Here is a 14,868-nt window from a genome sequence, read left to right as displayed (position 1 = left end):
AACAGTAAAATTATATGTTGATAAAACATTTCATTCTAATTTTGAATTCTAATCAGGAAAAAGCATTTACTACATTAAGAATTCATTAAATATGTATCATTGGTAGGTTGTGTCTGTAATGAAAACCATCACATTAAACAAAAGGTATTCAGCTAATACTGAAAGCCAAAATTCCTCTAGAATTTTGTATTTTGTCATTGCCAGAGTTCTTTTTAAATTGTTAGTTTATGTTGGATATAAAAATAATCAAAATTACTTCTTAAAGCTATTTTTTTAAAGATTTATTTTATTTTTATTGAAAAGTCAGGAGAGACAGGAGAGAAAAGTCAGGAGAGAGGAGGAGAGACAGAGAGGAAGATCTTCCATCTGCTGATTCACTCCCCAAGCAGCTGCAATGGCCAGAGCTGAGCCAATCCAAAGCCAGGAGTCTGGAGCCTCTTCCAGGTCTCCCACGCTGGTGCAGGGTCTCTTAAAGCTATTTTAACAGGTTTTAAGGCTAAATAAACTTTCATGAAATGACCCAAGGGCTAAGATTATAAAGTTTCTTTCTGAATCTGTTCAGGTAGCCTCTGTGTGAGCTAAATATGGATGTGTGAAATGCTTTGATAACTTCCAATGGAAACCAAGCTTAGAATGAGACCAAGGTACTCCAGTTCTGCTGCAGCTGACAAGCTCGTGAACTTGGGCCAGAGTCAAACCTTCAAGGGCTCCAGTTGCCTGATGTGCTCATTTCAGAGATTCATGCCTTCCCAAGCTACTTCTAGGTGGCAAAGCTGGTCTCAGGATGTTGTGCAAAATTTCCCCGTACTGTCTAAACATCACCAACTGGTAATGTTGATAATCAGTATCCTATCAAAAACATAGACTTGTATATAAGAGAAATCTTCTCACCCAACATGAGATGTGTATAGGCAGGCAGTGGAAGACACAATGGCATCAAGAAACAGGATGGTACACCTTGGAGTAGCTTTCAAAAGTCCTCTCTGTCATAGCTCAAGAATGGGACCACTCTATCTGGGTAACTTCTTGCTGAGTCCAGCCCAGACAGACACACATCCCAAGCATCTGCTCTGTCTGTGCTAGAATGAGCCTCCTCCGGAGGGAAGTCCAGTGTGGGGCTCATGGCCTGGCAATCTTCAGCAAGCTTCAAGCTAAAGATCCCTGCAGGTGAGGCTGCCTGGGTGGTACTGGCTTCAGGATCCAAGGGTTCAGGATAGACTGGCTGGAGGGCATTTTCAGAAACACAGTTGCAGCTGGAAAAGCTCCCCTGCTCCAGCACATTATCACTGTAGGGCCAAACTCGGGGCTGGAAGGCCTGGTAGGACACTTTGGTGGTGGTGGTGATCACTGTTTGCAGGGCTGGAGCACTCACTGGGGAGGATGGGAGGTGCCTGCAAGGAAGCTCTGGGTTATAACAGGGTCTGGTGGCCACAGCCTGGAACTCTCCATGGTCAATCCTCTCCTGAGAACCAGGTCTACTAGGAGCTGGTCTCCGGCCATGTTGCTGACTTGTGAAATCAAAGCTTCTCTCATGGCTGCTGTAGGAACTGATATCATAGGGAAGCGTTTGCAGATGAACCCAGTCTGTGTTACTAAACACAGAGGTGGACTCTGCATACAGACTAGGATACGGGCTTGGGTATGTGCACCCAGGGCCTGCCAACTCATAGTGGCAAGGTGGCCTGGGCAGATAGAGTCTTGTGGTTGGGTACTTGCGAAAGGATGGCATTATATCTCCTTGGAAGGTGGCCAGGTCACAGGTGGCTTTGTAAGCCTCACAGTTCGAGAAGGTGGGCCAAGACAGGGTTGGAACAGCAAAGCTGATCTCAGCAGTGGTATCAAGCAATTCAGAATTTTCCAGGGGTGATAATTTGTTGAAATTTCCACTGCTGTCTTGATTCACTTGTGCCTAAAAAGAAGTAAATATAGATACATGATATGAAAATTATGTGTGTACCCTCACCTGTAACAACAGCCAAGCATATACATACAAGCTGACCCCCAGTTGGTGGGCTGTGTGTTGTAGACTCTGTACTGCTCAGAAACTGGATTTGAGCCCAAGTCCTAGAGAAAAGCTTGCGTTGCCTTGGGCATGAATACTACCCAGTGAACAAGCAAGATTCTCCAGCAGACAAGCATTTGAGTTTGAGCAGCCAATGATCCAGTTCTCACTTGTATAGTAAGAGGAGAGACTCAGGAACCATCCAGTCCTGGGCTCAAGTCCTGCTCCTTCTGCCTCTCACTAATGGAACACATTACCCAACCTCTCTGAGCCTTGGATTCCTCATGTCAAACATGGGACTTAATAACAATAACCTCATCATAGGGATATCATCTTCAATTGAATGTAATCATCAAGCGAATGAAACCCTTAGTGCCTGGTATGGAGGAAAGACAAGACTGGTGCCAGTTTCCATTATGCCCACACCAACACACTGCCTGCTTGACAGGCTTTGGCTGAAAGACCAACTGCATCAAAGTGCCCCAAGAAATTCACTCTGTTTCCAGGTAAAGCAGTGGCCAGTCCTCTGGCAAGGACGTATCTGTTGTAATCCTCCTTACTCACAGTTTGCTCTTTAAAGATTTTAATCACCTATAGCCACCTACTGTCCAAAAAATATTTTAAGTGGAAATTCCTGAAATAAGCAGTGCATGGATTTAAATAGGTTTTATTAGTTTGTTGATACAACTGTTCTATTAAACTTTCTCATAGCTATGAATAGATATTTTTTAAAAAGTACAGAGGGGGCTCAGTATGAGTTGTAGTTGGAAGTGTCCACTGGGGGTCTTGGAATCTCTCTCTCATGGTTAAGGGGTTGACTGTATTTCTTTATCATTATTGGATAATTGTCCTTGTATTTTGTATGTCAGCAATACTCTAACTACATTTTTGTCCTTAGAGACTTTGGTATTTATGTAAAGATTTATTTTATTTTTATTGGAAAGGTAGTTACAGAGAAGAGAAACATAGAGAGAGGTCTTCAATCTGCTGATTTATTCCCCAAATGGTTGGAGCTGAGGAAGCCAGGAACCAGGAGCTTCTTCTGGGTTCTCCCACATGGGTGCAGGGGCCCAAGTCCTTGGACCGTCTTCCACTGCTTCCCAAGGTCATTAGCAAGGGGATATATGGGAAGTGTTGTAGCTGGGACTAGAGTGAGTATCCAGATGAGGTGCTAGCACCACAGGGAGAAGATGAGCCCCCTATGCCACTGTGTCAGCCCCAAGGGACAGAGGTAGTATTAAAAAGGAAGGATTAAAATTCTTTTCCAGAGGTGGCTTTGCCACAGCAGTTAAGTTACTGCTTGGGTTGCCTCAAGCTCTCTCTGAATACCTGGGTTCGAGTCCCAGCTTAACTCCCTGATTTTAGCTTCCTGCCAATGTGCCCACTGGATGGGGGCAGCAAGGTGATGGCTCAAGCAGTTGGGTCCCTGAGAGATGCAGATTGAGTTTCCAAGGTCATGGCTTTGCCCTGACCCAGCCCTGGCCATTGCACGCATTCTATCTCTTCTGCCTTCCAAATAAATAAATGAAAACTTGGAAATTTGATGCCAATGTTGACTTCATGTACTTTTGTCACAGGTATGCAATTTTCCCGTAAGAGCATAGCTCTTCAGCTAATAGTGAGATTTCCATTTCAATAATGATAATTTCTTGCCATGGAAATAGACACAGATTTCAGTCCTGTGCCAATTCCCCGTTACCTCCGGTTCTCGAATTCTCTTTTTCTGGGGTGGGTAGAAAGCAGCCATGTGTCTCCTGATGGCACTTCTTCTAGCTTCCGTCTCTGACTTACTCTCTGGTCTTGGGTGATCATGGACCCCCTTGGCCTGCATTAAAGAAGAAATGAGTCATAGGTGGTTCTTCTAAAGTGAGGGGTGAGAAGGCTTGGTTCACAACAGTCATTTAGTGTGGTCCTGCCAAGGGAGCTGCAGGTGGGACATGACATTCAAACAACCTCCAGCAGTTCAGTTTTTAAGTCGATAATTTTGTATGGCTCATGAATGAGGTTATAAATCTCCAAATGGCCCTTGACAGGCAACATGGTTTCCTACCCTAGCAGCTAGCCCTGCTGGCCTAAATCAATCATACCCTCCCAAAGATCCCAAACTGATGTTTCCTAAATCTTAGAGGAAAAAAAAATTCTTGAAGAAGAAGAAAATGTCATCAATCATAGACATCTCAAAAGATGGCTTGCAGTCCTTCAATCCTACTAAACAAGGTATTACCACACCTTGGCTAACTATTTCTGGCCCAGAAGCACACAGCCTACAAGCCATTTCCTAACAGGTCCCTTGGAGAGGCAGCACCCACCTGCTGGAGCAGCCCCCACCCTTCCCAGGGGTCACGAGTGTGACTTGGCCTCTCAGCTTCAATGAAAACACCCATCACCAACTGTCTTTTCACCTTACCTACCTGAAAAAATATGGTGTGGCCATCAAGTTGCCAGAAATTGGTCACAGGGTATCCGCTGTGCCCGCGACAAGGAATCAGCTCCAAAGGGGAGTGACAGTTGGGGCATGGCTTCTCTGTAAAACAGAGAGAGAGAGAGAGAGAGAAAGAAAGGGGGAGAGAGAGAGAGAGATGAGTAATATGCACGTCCCAGGGACCCTATAAGGGAACAAAGAGGACAGTGGGTTGGGAAGAGGGGGTCAGGGGCTCCCAGGCCTCCCCTGCACCCTCACTCTGCTGTTTTAGCCGTGCCTTGTCACAGATGGCGGGTCGCAGCTGCAGCTGGGAGCCGTCGGGCAGCATGCAGGCCCGTGTGCACACGACCACGCCCAAGCACGACTTCTTGAGGATATGGCCGTTGTGGTTGTTGGTGTTGCGCATGGCCCAGCCGCTCTGGTGGCGTTGCGCCTTCTTTTCATCACTGCGGTAGATGAAGCGCACGTAGCCTTCGGGCCATTCCCGGAAGTGGTCGAAGTAGACTGGCTCCTGGGAAGAGAGGAGGCCCGTGTCACCAAGCTCAAGTTGCACGCGCTGGACTTTGAGTTTTTCCGCAGGCAGGATAGAAAAGAAGCAGGTTATTGTTAAATCCAAAAGTGTGGCAAAACACCAGACTATATTGTCACAAAATGCTGCACCTCCTCTGTGCATTTTGGACAAATGGGTAGGCACTAATGAGTACGTAATGCCCATCTTCTAAGTGCCTCCGTATTACTTCACACAAATTATCATGCCCATGTAACCCAATAGAATGGAGGCCTGCGAGGTTGGTTGGCCTGTCCAATGTTACACAGCTCACAGCTTCCTCTAGGATTTACAACCTGGCCCTTGAACTGCAGAGCCTGGAAGTGTTGGTTTCTCACCACTTCTTGATTTGTTTAAATGTTATTTTCAAGTGAACTATGAAAGTGCCAGGGTAAAAGGAACTGGAATGATCTGTCATGTAAAGGATACATAACCTTAATAATCTTTGTTGCAATCCAGTGTTTTTTTCTCCCAAAACTCCTGACTTCCTCCTGTGCTAAACCTGCCAGTCGTATCAGCAGTTAATGCCCACAGCACATCCAAGAGGCAAAGCTCGCCGCCCTCTGGGCTCCTAGCTTAGCTCACCAAGATCATTAGCTTAGCTCAACCTTTTTAGGTGTTGGGGTGTTGGGGAGCGTTTCCGGCACTGGACTTCCCCCGAGAGCAATCTGCAGATCTCCTTTTCCACCACAAAGGAGCATGGCTGGATAATGAACTCCAGCTAAAACCCTTCCCGTTACTTCCATAATCACAGTCGGTAGGTTTTGTCTATTTTATGCACTGTTTATACCACCATAAGTGTCTTTTTTGCTGAATACTGACTATTCATTTACCGGGTACACTTTGGAGCAGCATCAGTGAACAAGGGAAAGAGAATCTCTTTGGATCCGCTGCTTCTTTTTCTGTAATTTTGGGCCAAGAATGGCTCTTGCATTTTGAAGTACTTGGGGGGAAATCAGAATTGTACCTAGTCTATATGGAACTTATATAGACTCAAAGCCACAGTATCTAAAAAGTTCATTGGAACACAGCTACAGTCTCCCACGTATTGTCTATGGATGCTTCTTCATTATAATGTGGTGTCTGGGACAGAGACAGAGCAACAGTAACAGACTTCATAGCCTTTGAAATGTTATATTGATGTAAATTAATCTGTTGATTTGATCTTAATTTCTAAGTAATATTTCATATTACTAACTCTAGGCAAGTATCTTTGAACATTCAACTTTAGGTCTTAGTTTATTATTAATCAACAATTGGGGGTCTACATTATTTGAAAATCAGAACATCAGCGGTGGATTCCAGGATTGGGTTCGTTTGTTCTGATGCGTCGGCGCATGCGTGTGTGTAAAGACACACACGGAGAGAACACAACCACAGCGCTGAGACACAGTTCAGATCATTATCTAGTTCCTCCACCCGATGACAGGTCAGTCACTTGAGACTAAGACAGACTCAAGGCTTCCCTCCAGGTCATGCAGCCTAGTGAGCTGGTTTCTCCTTCAGTCAGCCTGAGCAGGGCTAGCATTCTAACCTTCCTCCATTCTCATTTAGCATCCCAGTGAGGCTGTCCCTTTTATGGTATTACACACATTCCCCACGGAAGACGTAGTCTTCCCAAGGGGGAAAAAATATTTGAGCAATGAGCCATTGCTGCATTATCTGGAGGGGACTCTTCTAAAATACAAAGTCCGAAGGTTTTCCATGAAAATGCATGTGGATGGAAGTCAGGCAGAATGAAAAAAAAAAATCGGTGAATTGTGATCTACTCGCACAAAGACAGCACAGCGACTGTTTGAACTTATTCCAAACCTGCACATCCAAAGAAGGCGATGAACACAAATGAATTCAAATTCATCTGACACGTAATAGGTCTCTGAGGTTGCCACCACACCGCTTGGCAAATGTGAGGAAGCCATTGCCATGCTTCTGCCACCTGTACCCACGACCTCAAAGCCACCCCCTCAGTTTTGAGACAGGCCCAGCATCAAATATAGCTGCCCAGTTTGTCCTCTGCACTTGGACCGCTTCATAGAAAACAAATTCATCCTAAAGGAATGACTATGGTTCAGCTTCAAGAGCATCCCCAGGGAGCTTCCGTCAGGCAGGCGGTGGAGGATGGCTGAATCAATGGCTCAGGCTGGACTGTTCCATTTTAGATCCTGGTCACCTTCATTTCCCATCATAGCTCCAGATTTTGATGCCAGAGAAGCAGTGTTCTTTACATTTCTGTTAGATTTCACGTAAGTGGATGAGCGGAAAGGCATTCTGAAGTAACAGGAGGTAACAGGTGCTCCTACTGTCACTAGCCACTGGGGACTTGCAGATGGAAGGTATTTCCAGCTGCCTTCCACAGGTCTTTACACAAGTGTGAGGAAATTGCTGGGACAAGACACTCCCTCAAGCCGAGCTCTACCTTTTGTAGACAATACAGGAATTTTCTCTACTTTGGACGGGTCTCACAATTTTGTGGGGTCTGCTAGCAGGGTTCCTATCCTCTCCCCTTCTCTGGACGGACTGCGCCATGTGTCACAGCCACTGGGTTTCACTCACCTGAGGCATATGCGGATCACTGATGTCCCAGGTGAGCTGCATCCCGTGGGAACACGCACGGTCCGCATCCTCGCGCCTGGCTCGCGACTCTTGGCCCAGGATCCTGCAAGACAGAGGGGAGAGGGGGCGGACGCAAGGTACTTTCCCTCGGAAAGGAAAGGGAGAGGGAAAAAGAAGAGAGAGAGAGAAAGAATCGAAAATCCTGAGAGAGCGGAGGAGAGAAGAGAGGAAAGGAGAGAGAGTTGAAAATCTTGAAGCTGGGCGGTGGGCAGGGGAGCTGGGCGGAGCCCCGTCTGAAAGCACTCGCCTGATCCCCGCATCTCTCACGTTTATAGCGCAGGTGCTGCCTCTGCGCCTTTCCTTGCCCCCCTTGGGTCGCCCACGCTCCCGGGTCCGGTCACCCCCCTTTCAGACGGAGCCAGCGTGGGAGACGTCAAGGTCATGTTGAGGCTCCCAGGTGAGCGAAGAGAAGGGAAGGAGATAAGTTAGCAAGTCTCAGTTAAGTTGAACACCACTTTGGATCTGTAACTGGGCTCTTTCTTTCCGGAACAGGTGCTTGGCTCCAGTCCTTTGAGGAGGAGATTTTTCCAGCAAAGTCCCCTGGAAGCCAACAGTGAATCCTTGAGCCGGATTGGGGGCCGCCCATCCCAGCTCCTTGCGACAGGGGTTGCGCCTGGTCCCAGAAGAATCTCTGCTGTTTGGGACTAGGTTCATCCACGCCGCCGGGGACTGCAAAGAGACCTGGCCCGCACGACCAGAGCCCTGGGTGGGAACCCCAAAGGAAGGGGACGTGGAGGGGGGTCGGGAGGAGAACTCCTAAGTCCCCACCTCGAAGCCACGGCTTTCCACCTGTTAAACGGGTCCCAACCCCTTCAACACGACTTTTTAAAAATACGTAATTTATCGGTATTATGGAAACCTTAGGACAGGAATCTCATTGATTCCATCTCAGTCTAGCGATACTTTGCGGGACAAGAGAATCCTTGGTGGGGAGAATGTGGCCCGCAGGGCTGGGACCTAGCTGGCTTTTTACCTGTGCGGTCGCCTCACCTGCGCGACCGCAACTGAAGTGACAGAGAAGTACTCTTTGGCTGCGCAGGCCGGCGAGGGACGGTGGGCTTTCCAAAACCAATTGTTTTTGCAGCCCTAGCCAGAGAGAGCCGACCCCTTGCGGTGCGTCACTGCTAGAGGAGGCAATTCGGAACCAGCACAGCTCCAAACTCAGACGCCGCTCTCCCTGGGATGCGCCGGGGTGGGGGGCCGCCAGCTAGGAGCTGGCGGGTGTGGGGGAAGCAAATGTGTCTCAGGCGCGCATCAGCCTGAGACTGTGAAGGATTATCCGCGGATTATCCGTGCGGTCCACGCGGTCCAGCCAAGGGCACGGGCAAGCCTGCTTAGTCGGCTAGCTTTCAGAGCAGCTCTCCAGAGGCAGCGGAGTTCTGCTCACCAACGGGGAAAAAAAAAATCCGGGAGGCGGGGGAACAAAGCTTGGTTCATTCTCAACATCGCACGTCCCGGGGACTCTATTGCCCCATGGCTTCAGTCAGAGTTTCTGCTTAAGGTCTCTCTCAGCTGGTCCAGGCGGCAGGGAAGGCACCGGGCTCCTCCTTGCGGGTTTAGCTCCACCCGCCTTGTCTTTGCTGAGGGACTGTGCCGGTTCTGCCGCCCCAGCCTTCCCGCGGCTTTCGTGTTGTCTTCCAAAGTTAGATTAACATTCCTGCCTTGAAATTTTTTAAAATATCGTTATTTTGGTAAATGTGCTACTTTACATCCATAAGTGGCTTTAAAATAACTCCAGAAAGTCACTTATAATTACCACTGAAAAGGCATGAAAATTAGCTTCTGATCTTGTGCAAACCTGGTTAGGTTTGTTGGCTCACCCCTTTCGGAGTGTGACTAGAGGATACTCACCCTTCAAAAATCAAACTTTCAAAAAAGATGTATTTATTTTCATTGGAAAGTCAGAGATACAGAGAGGAAGAGAGAGGAAGATGTTCTGTCCTATGATTCACTCTGCAAGTGACCGCAACTGCTTTCCCAGGCCACAAATAGGGAGCTGGATGGGAGCGGGGCTGCTGGGATTAGAGCCATATGGAATCCTGGCACTTTCAAGGCAAGGACTTGAGCCACCGTGCTGGGCCCCCAAAATGAAACCTTTTAACATAAAGAAAACTCAATTTCTAAATGCGTCCTAAGAATCTACTAAAGATACAAAGCCTCTCCTGTGTATTGTTTGAGAACAGTAAGAGCATCTAATTCTGTGTTGCTATAAAATGTCTGGTAAAAAAAAAAGGAAGCTGATCAAAGTTAAAATGTAATTAATAATAGTTATTATATTTTACTGTCCCCTGAAGATTTGCATGTATTGCTACTGCAGAGTTCCAAAGAATACATAAAATACATTTTCCCTAAATCATGCCCCCAACCTCATCGGAAAATAATTGATGATAGAGCTGGTGACGTGGCCTCAAGGACTAAGCCACCATCGGCATCATCAACATCCCGTGCAGGTGCTGCTTTGGGTCCAAGCTGCTCTACTTTCAATCCCTCTTCCCACACTAGTACCTGGGAAAGACAGCCCAAGGATCACACTGAAAGTGTGAGGGGAAGCCTGTGTTGACTAAAGGAGACTCCAGTTGCGTCCTCTATAGCTTTGATGTGGACGCATGTACATGCCACTGCATGAAATAGCACAGCATCTAGTAACAGTGTCTGTTGATTTTTACTCAAGGGGTACTTCCAGTGGAAGCGTCATTTTTTATAAAGAAAAATCATAAAAAAATGAAGGAAGGAGAGAGGTAGAGAGAAAGAGAAAAGAAAAGAAAAGAAAAGAAAAGAAAAGAAAAGAAAAGAAAAGAAAAGAAAAGAAAAGAAAAGAAAAGAAAGAAAGAAAACTTTGAGGGTGGGCATGATGGCCCAATTGGCTAATCCTCCAATTGTAAGCGCCAGGATCCCATATGGGCACTACTGATTTCTGTCCTGGCTGTTCCAACTCCTTTCCAGCTCCCTGCTTGTGGCCTGGGAAAGCCCTAGAGGATGGCTGAGGTCCTTGGGACCCTGAACCTACATGGGAGATCTGGAAGAAGTCCGTGGCTTTGAATCAGCTCAGCTCTGCCCTTCGGGGTCATCTGGGGAGTGAACAAACAAATGGAAGATCTTTCTGTCTCTCCTTCTCTCCGTAAATCTGCCTTTCCTATATAAATACATTTTTAAAAACTCAAACTGCAGTGGTTTTTTGTTTTGTTTTGTTTTTTGTTTTGTTTTGTTTTGTTTTGTTTTGCTACCGTATTCACGTGTCTTTTTTTTTAAACACCCTTTTTCTGCCACTCACGCAGAAGGGCACTTAAGCAAAACAAAATGAAAATATCTCTATGGTCTCGGGAGCGTTGCTGTAATTTTAGGGGCAGACCTGGTTCTTGGCAGGGAAAGAGTTTAGCTTGGATCCATTCCAATCAGGGCACAAAAATCAGCTCTAAGGGCTTTGACGCGTAGAGAGAACGCTTCACCAGCTCTGGCTTTGTAATTCCGAGTAGGAGGGAAAGCTTTTACCGCCGAATTCGTGTTCCAGGGATCACCATTTTCTGCGGGTGCGTCTGTGAGCGCGCGCCCAGGTGTCCCGACCTGAGTGCGCTGGTTAGTCAGGCGCACGAGTGTCTTGATTTCAATCAGAGTTGTTGTAGGTTCCAGCGGCCTGTCCATCAACTAGTATGTCTGGAGAAGCTCTAAATCCAGACACCTGAGACCCAGCGTCCTCCACCCGCCTGACTCGTGGGAGGCGGAATGGAGAATAGCGCAGGTGTGCGCTCAGGTGAGCGGTGCGCCCGGGGCCAGGAGCCGGGGACCAGGGACCGGGGACCGGGGAAAGGCCAGCGTCGGGTCCGGAGGAGCACAATGCCGCGGGTGAGTGTCCCCAGTGGAACCCGGAGTCCACTGAGCCCCGGTCTCTCGGCCACTATCCTGGCGGGCTGAGGTTTAAGCTGGCGGGGAGTCTCTGAGCTCAGGGGATGGGGCAGCGGGTCCGGTCTGCGGCTTCAAACTCCTTAGGTTTAGTCTGAGTGTTTGGGCGGCAGAGGGACGGTGATCTAGTTCCTCGCTACTACAGAGCTCCGGAAGTGGGGGGATTCAAGTTAGAAAGCGACCGGGCAGATTTTTTCAAGTCGCTCTCTCCGGGTCCAGACCCGTGGTGTGACTCTAGAAAACTTTTGCGACTAAGTAAAGACCTCCTAAGGCACCCGCGGTGCGGTTCTGCCCGAGTTGCAGGATTCGTTTATTTGGCGTTAATTAGAATACTCCGTTGGTGAAAAAGCCAGTCTGGATTTGGGTCTTTGACTTCATATCCCTTGTTTTCGCGTTCGTAAATAGTGGTGATAGAATATGACAAAAGTACACCGTTGGGGAATTTTTTGGTCAAGTTCGAGAAGTAGCACCGTTAGCTCTGTCTAGACATAAAAGTGGATTTTAAAATACCGTGTGTCTCACACTTTCCAGTCCCATTGTGAGGGTGAAGAGAGCAGGGAACATGGAGTTTTTTTAATGTGGTGGTAAGGTGTTGCAGAACCAGGGCTTGTTTCCTGAAAAAAAAAAAAAAAAATAGAGCTCAGACACTTTTCAAAGTTTCTGGACATTTCTCTTATGGTTTGATTCTTGAAATTTTCAGTATGGGAGCCCTTCGGTGTTGTTTAAATTTGTACGGAAAACAGACTCCTGACTAGAGACCCTTTGTTTAGTTTGTACTTTGCAACCTGACATTTGACAATAGCTGGTTCTAAACAGTTGTACCTTATAGCGGCACGATGGAGTTTGGCTTTTTTTTGTAAACTTGTTCAAATAGGAGGCACTTTGCTGGGGATGTTCATGCTGTATTTGTAAAGTTTTGCTTTGAAATGCTGTTTTACTCTGACCTGAAAGAAGTGGAACTCACAGTTAAAATTTTGTGTTGAGGGAAACAATAGAAGGCTTAAAAAAACTTTGAAATGGGATTCTTTGAATGTTTAAGTTTTTTTGTTGCACGCAGAAAAAGAAAGGTCTTTTGACGTCTGTTAAAGAAGATGATGGGACTGAGAGCCCCCAAGCTGCTTTCTTGGTAAAGACTGTTTCTTGTTCTTTGTGTGGGTGAGTTCCAGCCCCTTCCCTGTTCCCCAGGGGCCATCAGCACAATGGTCCCTTCAGTTCTCAAGCCAGAAGCAGAGAAATCTATCCTTTCCTGAATCTCCACCATCCAGTGTATCCACGCTTCTGGTCAGTTTTCACCGTCAGCCACCCTGAGCGCCCTAGGCTGCAGGATCCTGTGCCTTAGTGCTGTGCTGGATGTAAGCAGCCAGAAATGAACCAAGCTCAAGCAGTGCTTGTCCACATGATTGTGGCAGAGTCAGGGAGGCAGGTTCCCAGCCAAGAGGAATTAGGTGTCTGAATGGGAAAGCTTTGGAGATGCAAGGAGGCACTGGGCGGCTTCCTTTAGAACAGGTAGCCCTGGAAGATCTACCTGACAAGCTGAGATGGGGAGGAACCAGTCACAGGGAAAGGGGCAGGGAGACTGCAGCCTGGCCTTGGAACAGCTGTGCTGGGAAGGGCTTGGCTTATCCGAGGACTCGGCAGCAAGGGAGGGTTGACCTGGAAGTCAGCCAGAGATCAGACCACGCAGAGACCTGCAGATGACAGCCAAAGGTTTAGGTTGATTCTGAGAGGAGGGACAGTCATGGTAGAGTTTTCAGCAGGCAGGACTGGGGCTGCCAGGTAGAGGATAGGTGTTGCAGGATAGGAGGTAGAGGATGAGAGTAGGAGACCCTGCTGGGTGCTCTCCGGAGGTTTGACCTCAGCTCCAGGCATCCTTTAGAGGTGATAGTTAAGAATGTTACGCAAGTGTATGCACTTAAAACAGGTCTTGGCTAATGTTTAGTTAGAAAACAAATCAATCTCATAATGGCCAATTTGTGAATGCATCAGCTTCCATTGTTTGTAACGGAATTTTAATTTTTTTCTACTAGGATCATTTGTGTGACTCCATGAGCGTTTTAGGGTTATAAGATTGCCAGCGTTGCTAAGAATTTTCACCTGTAGGATCACATGTGTTTCCAGTCAAGTGGGTCTCCAACTTTAGGGTGTGTCAGCATCACAGGACAGGCTCTCTGCTGCCTTTGAGGATTAACAAGCCGAGAAACTTCGATCACTTATTACGTGATTGCCTCCTATTCAACACTGTTCCATGCTGACCTCTATTTCACATTGAATTATTACAGATAATATGAACTAGAGATATTATAGAATGTTCTGGGGTAAGGAGTAATTTGCACACTGTTGCCTTTCCAGCTTCAGTCACTCGTTACCGATGCATTTGATGGTAATAGATTTCAGAAAATCAAAGAATACTTTGAACAGAAAGAGAGCCATTCTCCTCAAAAATACAGTCGTCTGCTCTTACAAAAGCTCGATAGCTCCATCAATAAGGCAAGTATGTTTTGCTTTCTGGTGTGCCCAAAGTACCTGCGTTGAACTGCCGACGTGAGTGGTGACGCAGTGTGGTCTCCTGCCTAGGAGCTGGATGAGCATGCCTTTGGGCATGTCTCCCTGCTGCTCACCTGTGTTCGGCAGTTCTTCATGGATGGTCCTGAAGAAGATGAGCCTTTACTAATTCAGCAGGGACTGATCCCAAAGATAAGTGTCACCTTGTCACTGCTTGAAGCTCTGGGTAACCTGAAGGATTAGGGTGGGTTTAGTTGTGTTACATTATTCTGTCCCATGGAGACCAAATCAGAGAAGAAATCAGTATCCCGACTTTGCCACATCTGTATCCCCACTTTGCTACATCTGTATCCCCACTTTGCTACATCTGTATCCTCACTTTGCCACATCTGTATCCCCTCTTTGCCACATCTGTATCCCCACTTTGCCACATCTGTATCCCCACTTTGCTACATCTGTATCCTCTCTTTGCCACATCTGTATCCCCACTTTGCTACATCTGTATCCCCTCTTTGCCACATCTGTATCCCCTCTTTGCCACATCTGTATCCCCACTTTGCTACATCTGTATCCCCACTTTGCCACATCTGTATCCCCACTTTGCTACATCTGTATCCCCTCTTTGCCACATCTGTATCCCCTCTTTGCCACATCTGTATCCCCACTTTGCTACATCTGTATCCCCACTTTGCCACATCTGTATCCCCACTTTGCTACATCTGTATCCCCACTTTGCCACATCTGTATCCCCTCTTTGCCACATCTGTATCCCCTCTTTGCTACATCTGTATCCCCACTTTGCCACATCTGTATCCCCACTTTGCTACATCTGTATCCCCACTTTGCCACATCTGTATCCCCACTTTGCTACATCTGTATCCCCAC

The 14,868-nt window shown here is 47.2% G+C and overlaps 1 protein-coding gene across 1 annotated transcript; it reads right to left on the bottom strand.

Annotated features, from left to right (window-relative positions):
* Nucleotides 1-970: 970 nt before the first annotated feature.
* On the bottom strand, nucleotides 971-11,102 carry LOC131481508 (chorion-specific transcription factor GCMb-like). Its single transcript, XM_058670529.1, has 6 exons — nucleotides 11,074-11,102; nucleotides 7,525-7,627; nucleotides 4,683-4,935; nucleotides 4,414-4,526; nucleotides 3,702-3,827; nucleotides 971-1,909 (listed from the first exon to the last, which is right to left on the bottom strand). The coding sequence occupies exons 1-6, from the start codon at nucleotides 11,100-11,102 to the stop codon at nucleotides 971-973; spliced, it is 1,563 nt and encodes a 520-aa protein (XP_058526512.1).
* Nucleotides 11,103-14,868: the final 3,766 nt, after the last annotated feature.

Source organism: Ochotona princeps, chromosome 1, assembly GCF_030435755.1.
Source record: "Ochotona princeps isolate mOchPri1 chromosome 1, mOchPri1.hap1, whole genome shotgun sequence".
Taxonomy (NCBI): Eukaryota; Metazoa; Chordata; class Mammalia; order Lagomorpha; family Ochotonidae; genus Ochotona; species Ochotona princeps.
Note: the sequence above shows the minus strand (reverse complement) of the source record. Positions and strands in the feature narration are given on the sequence as shown.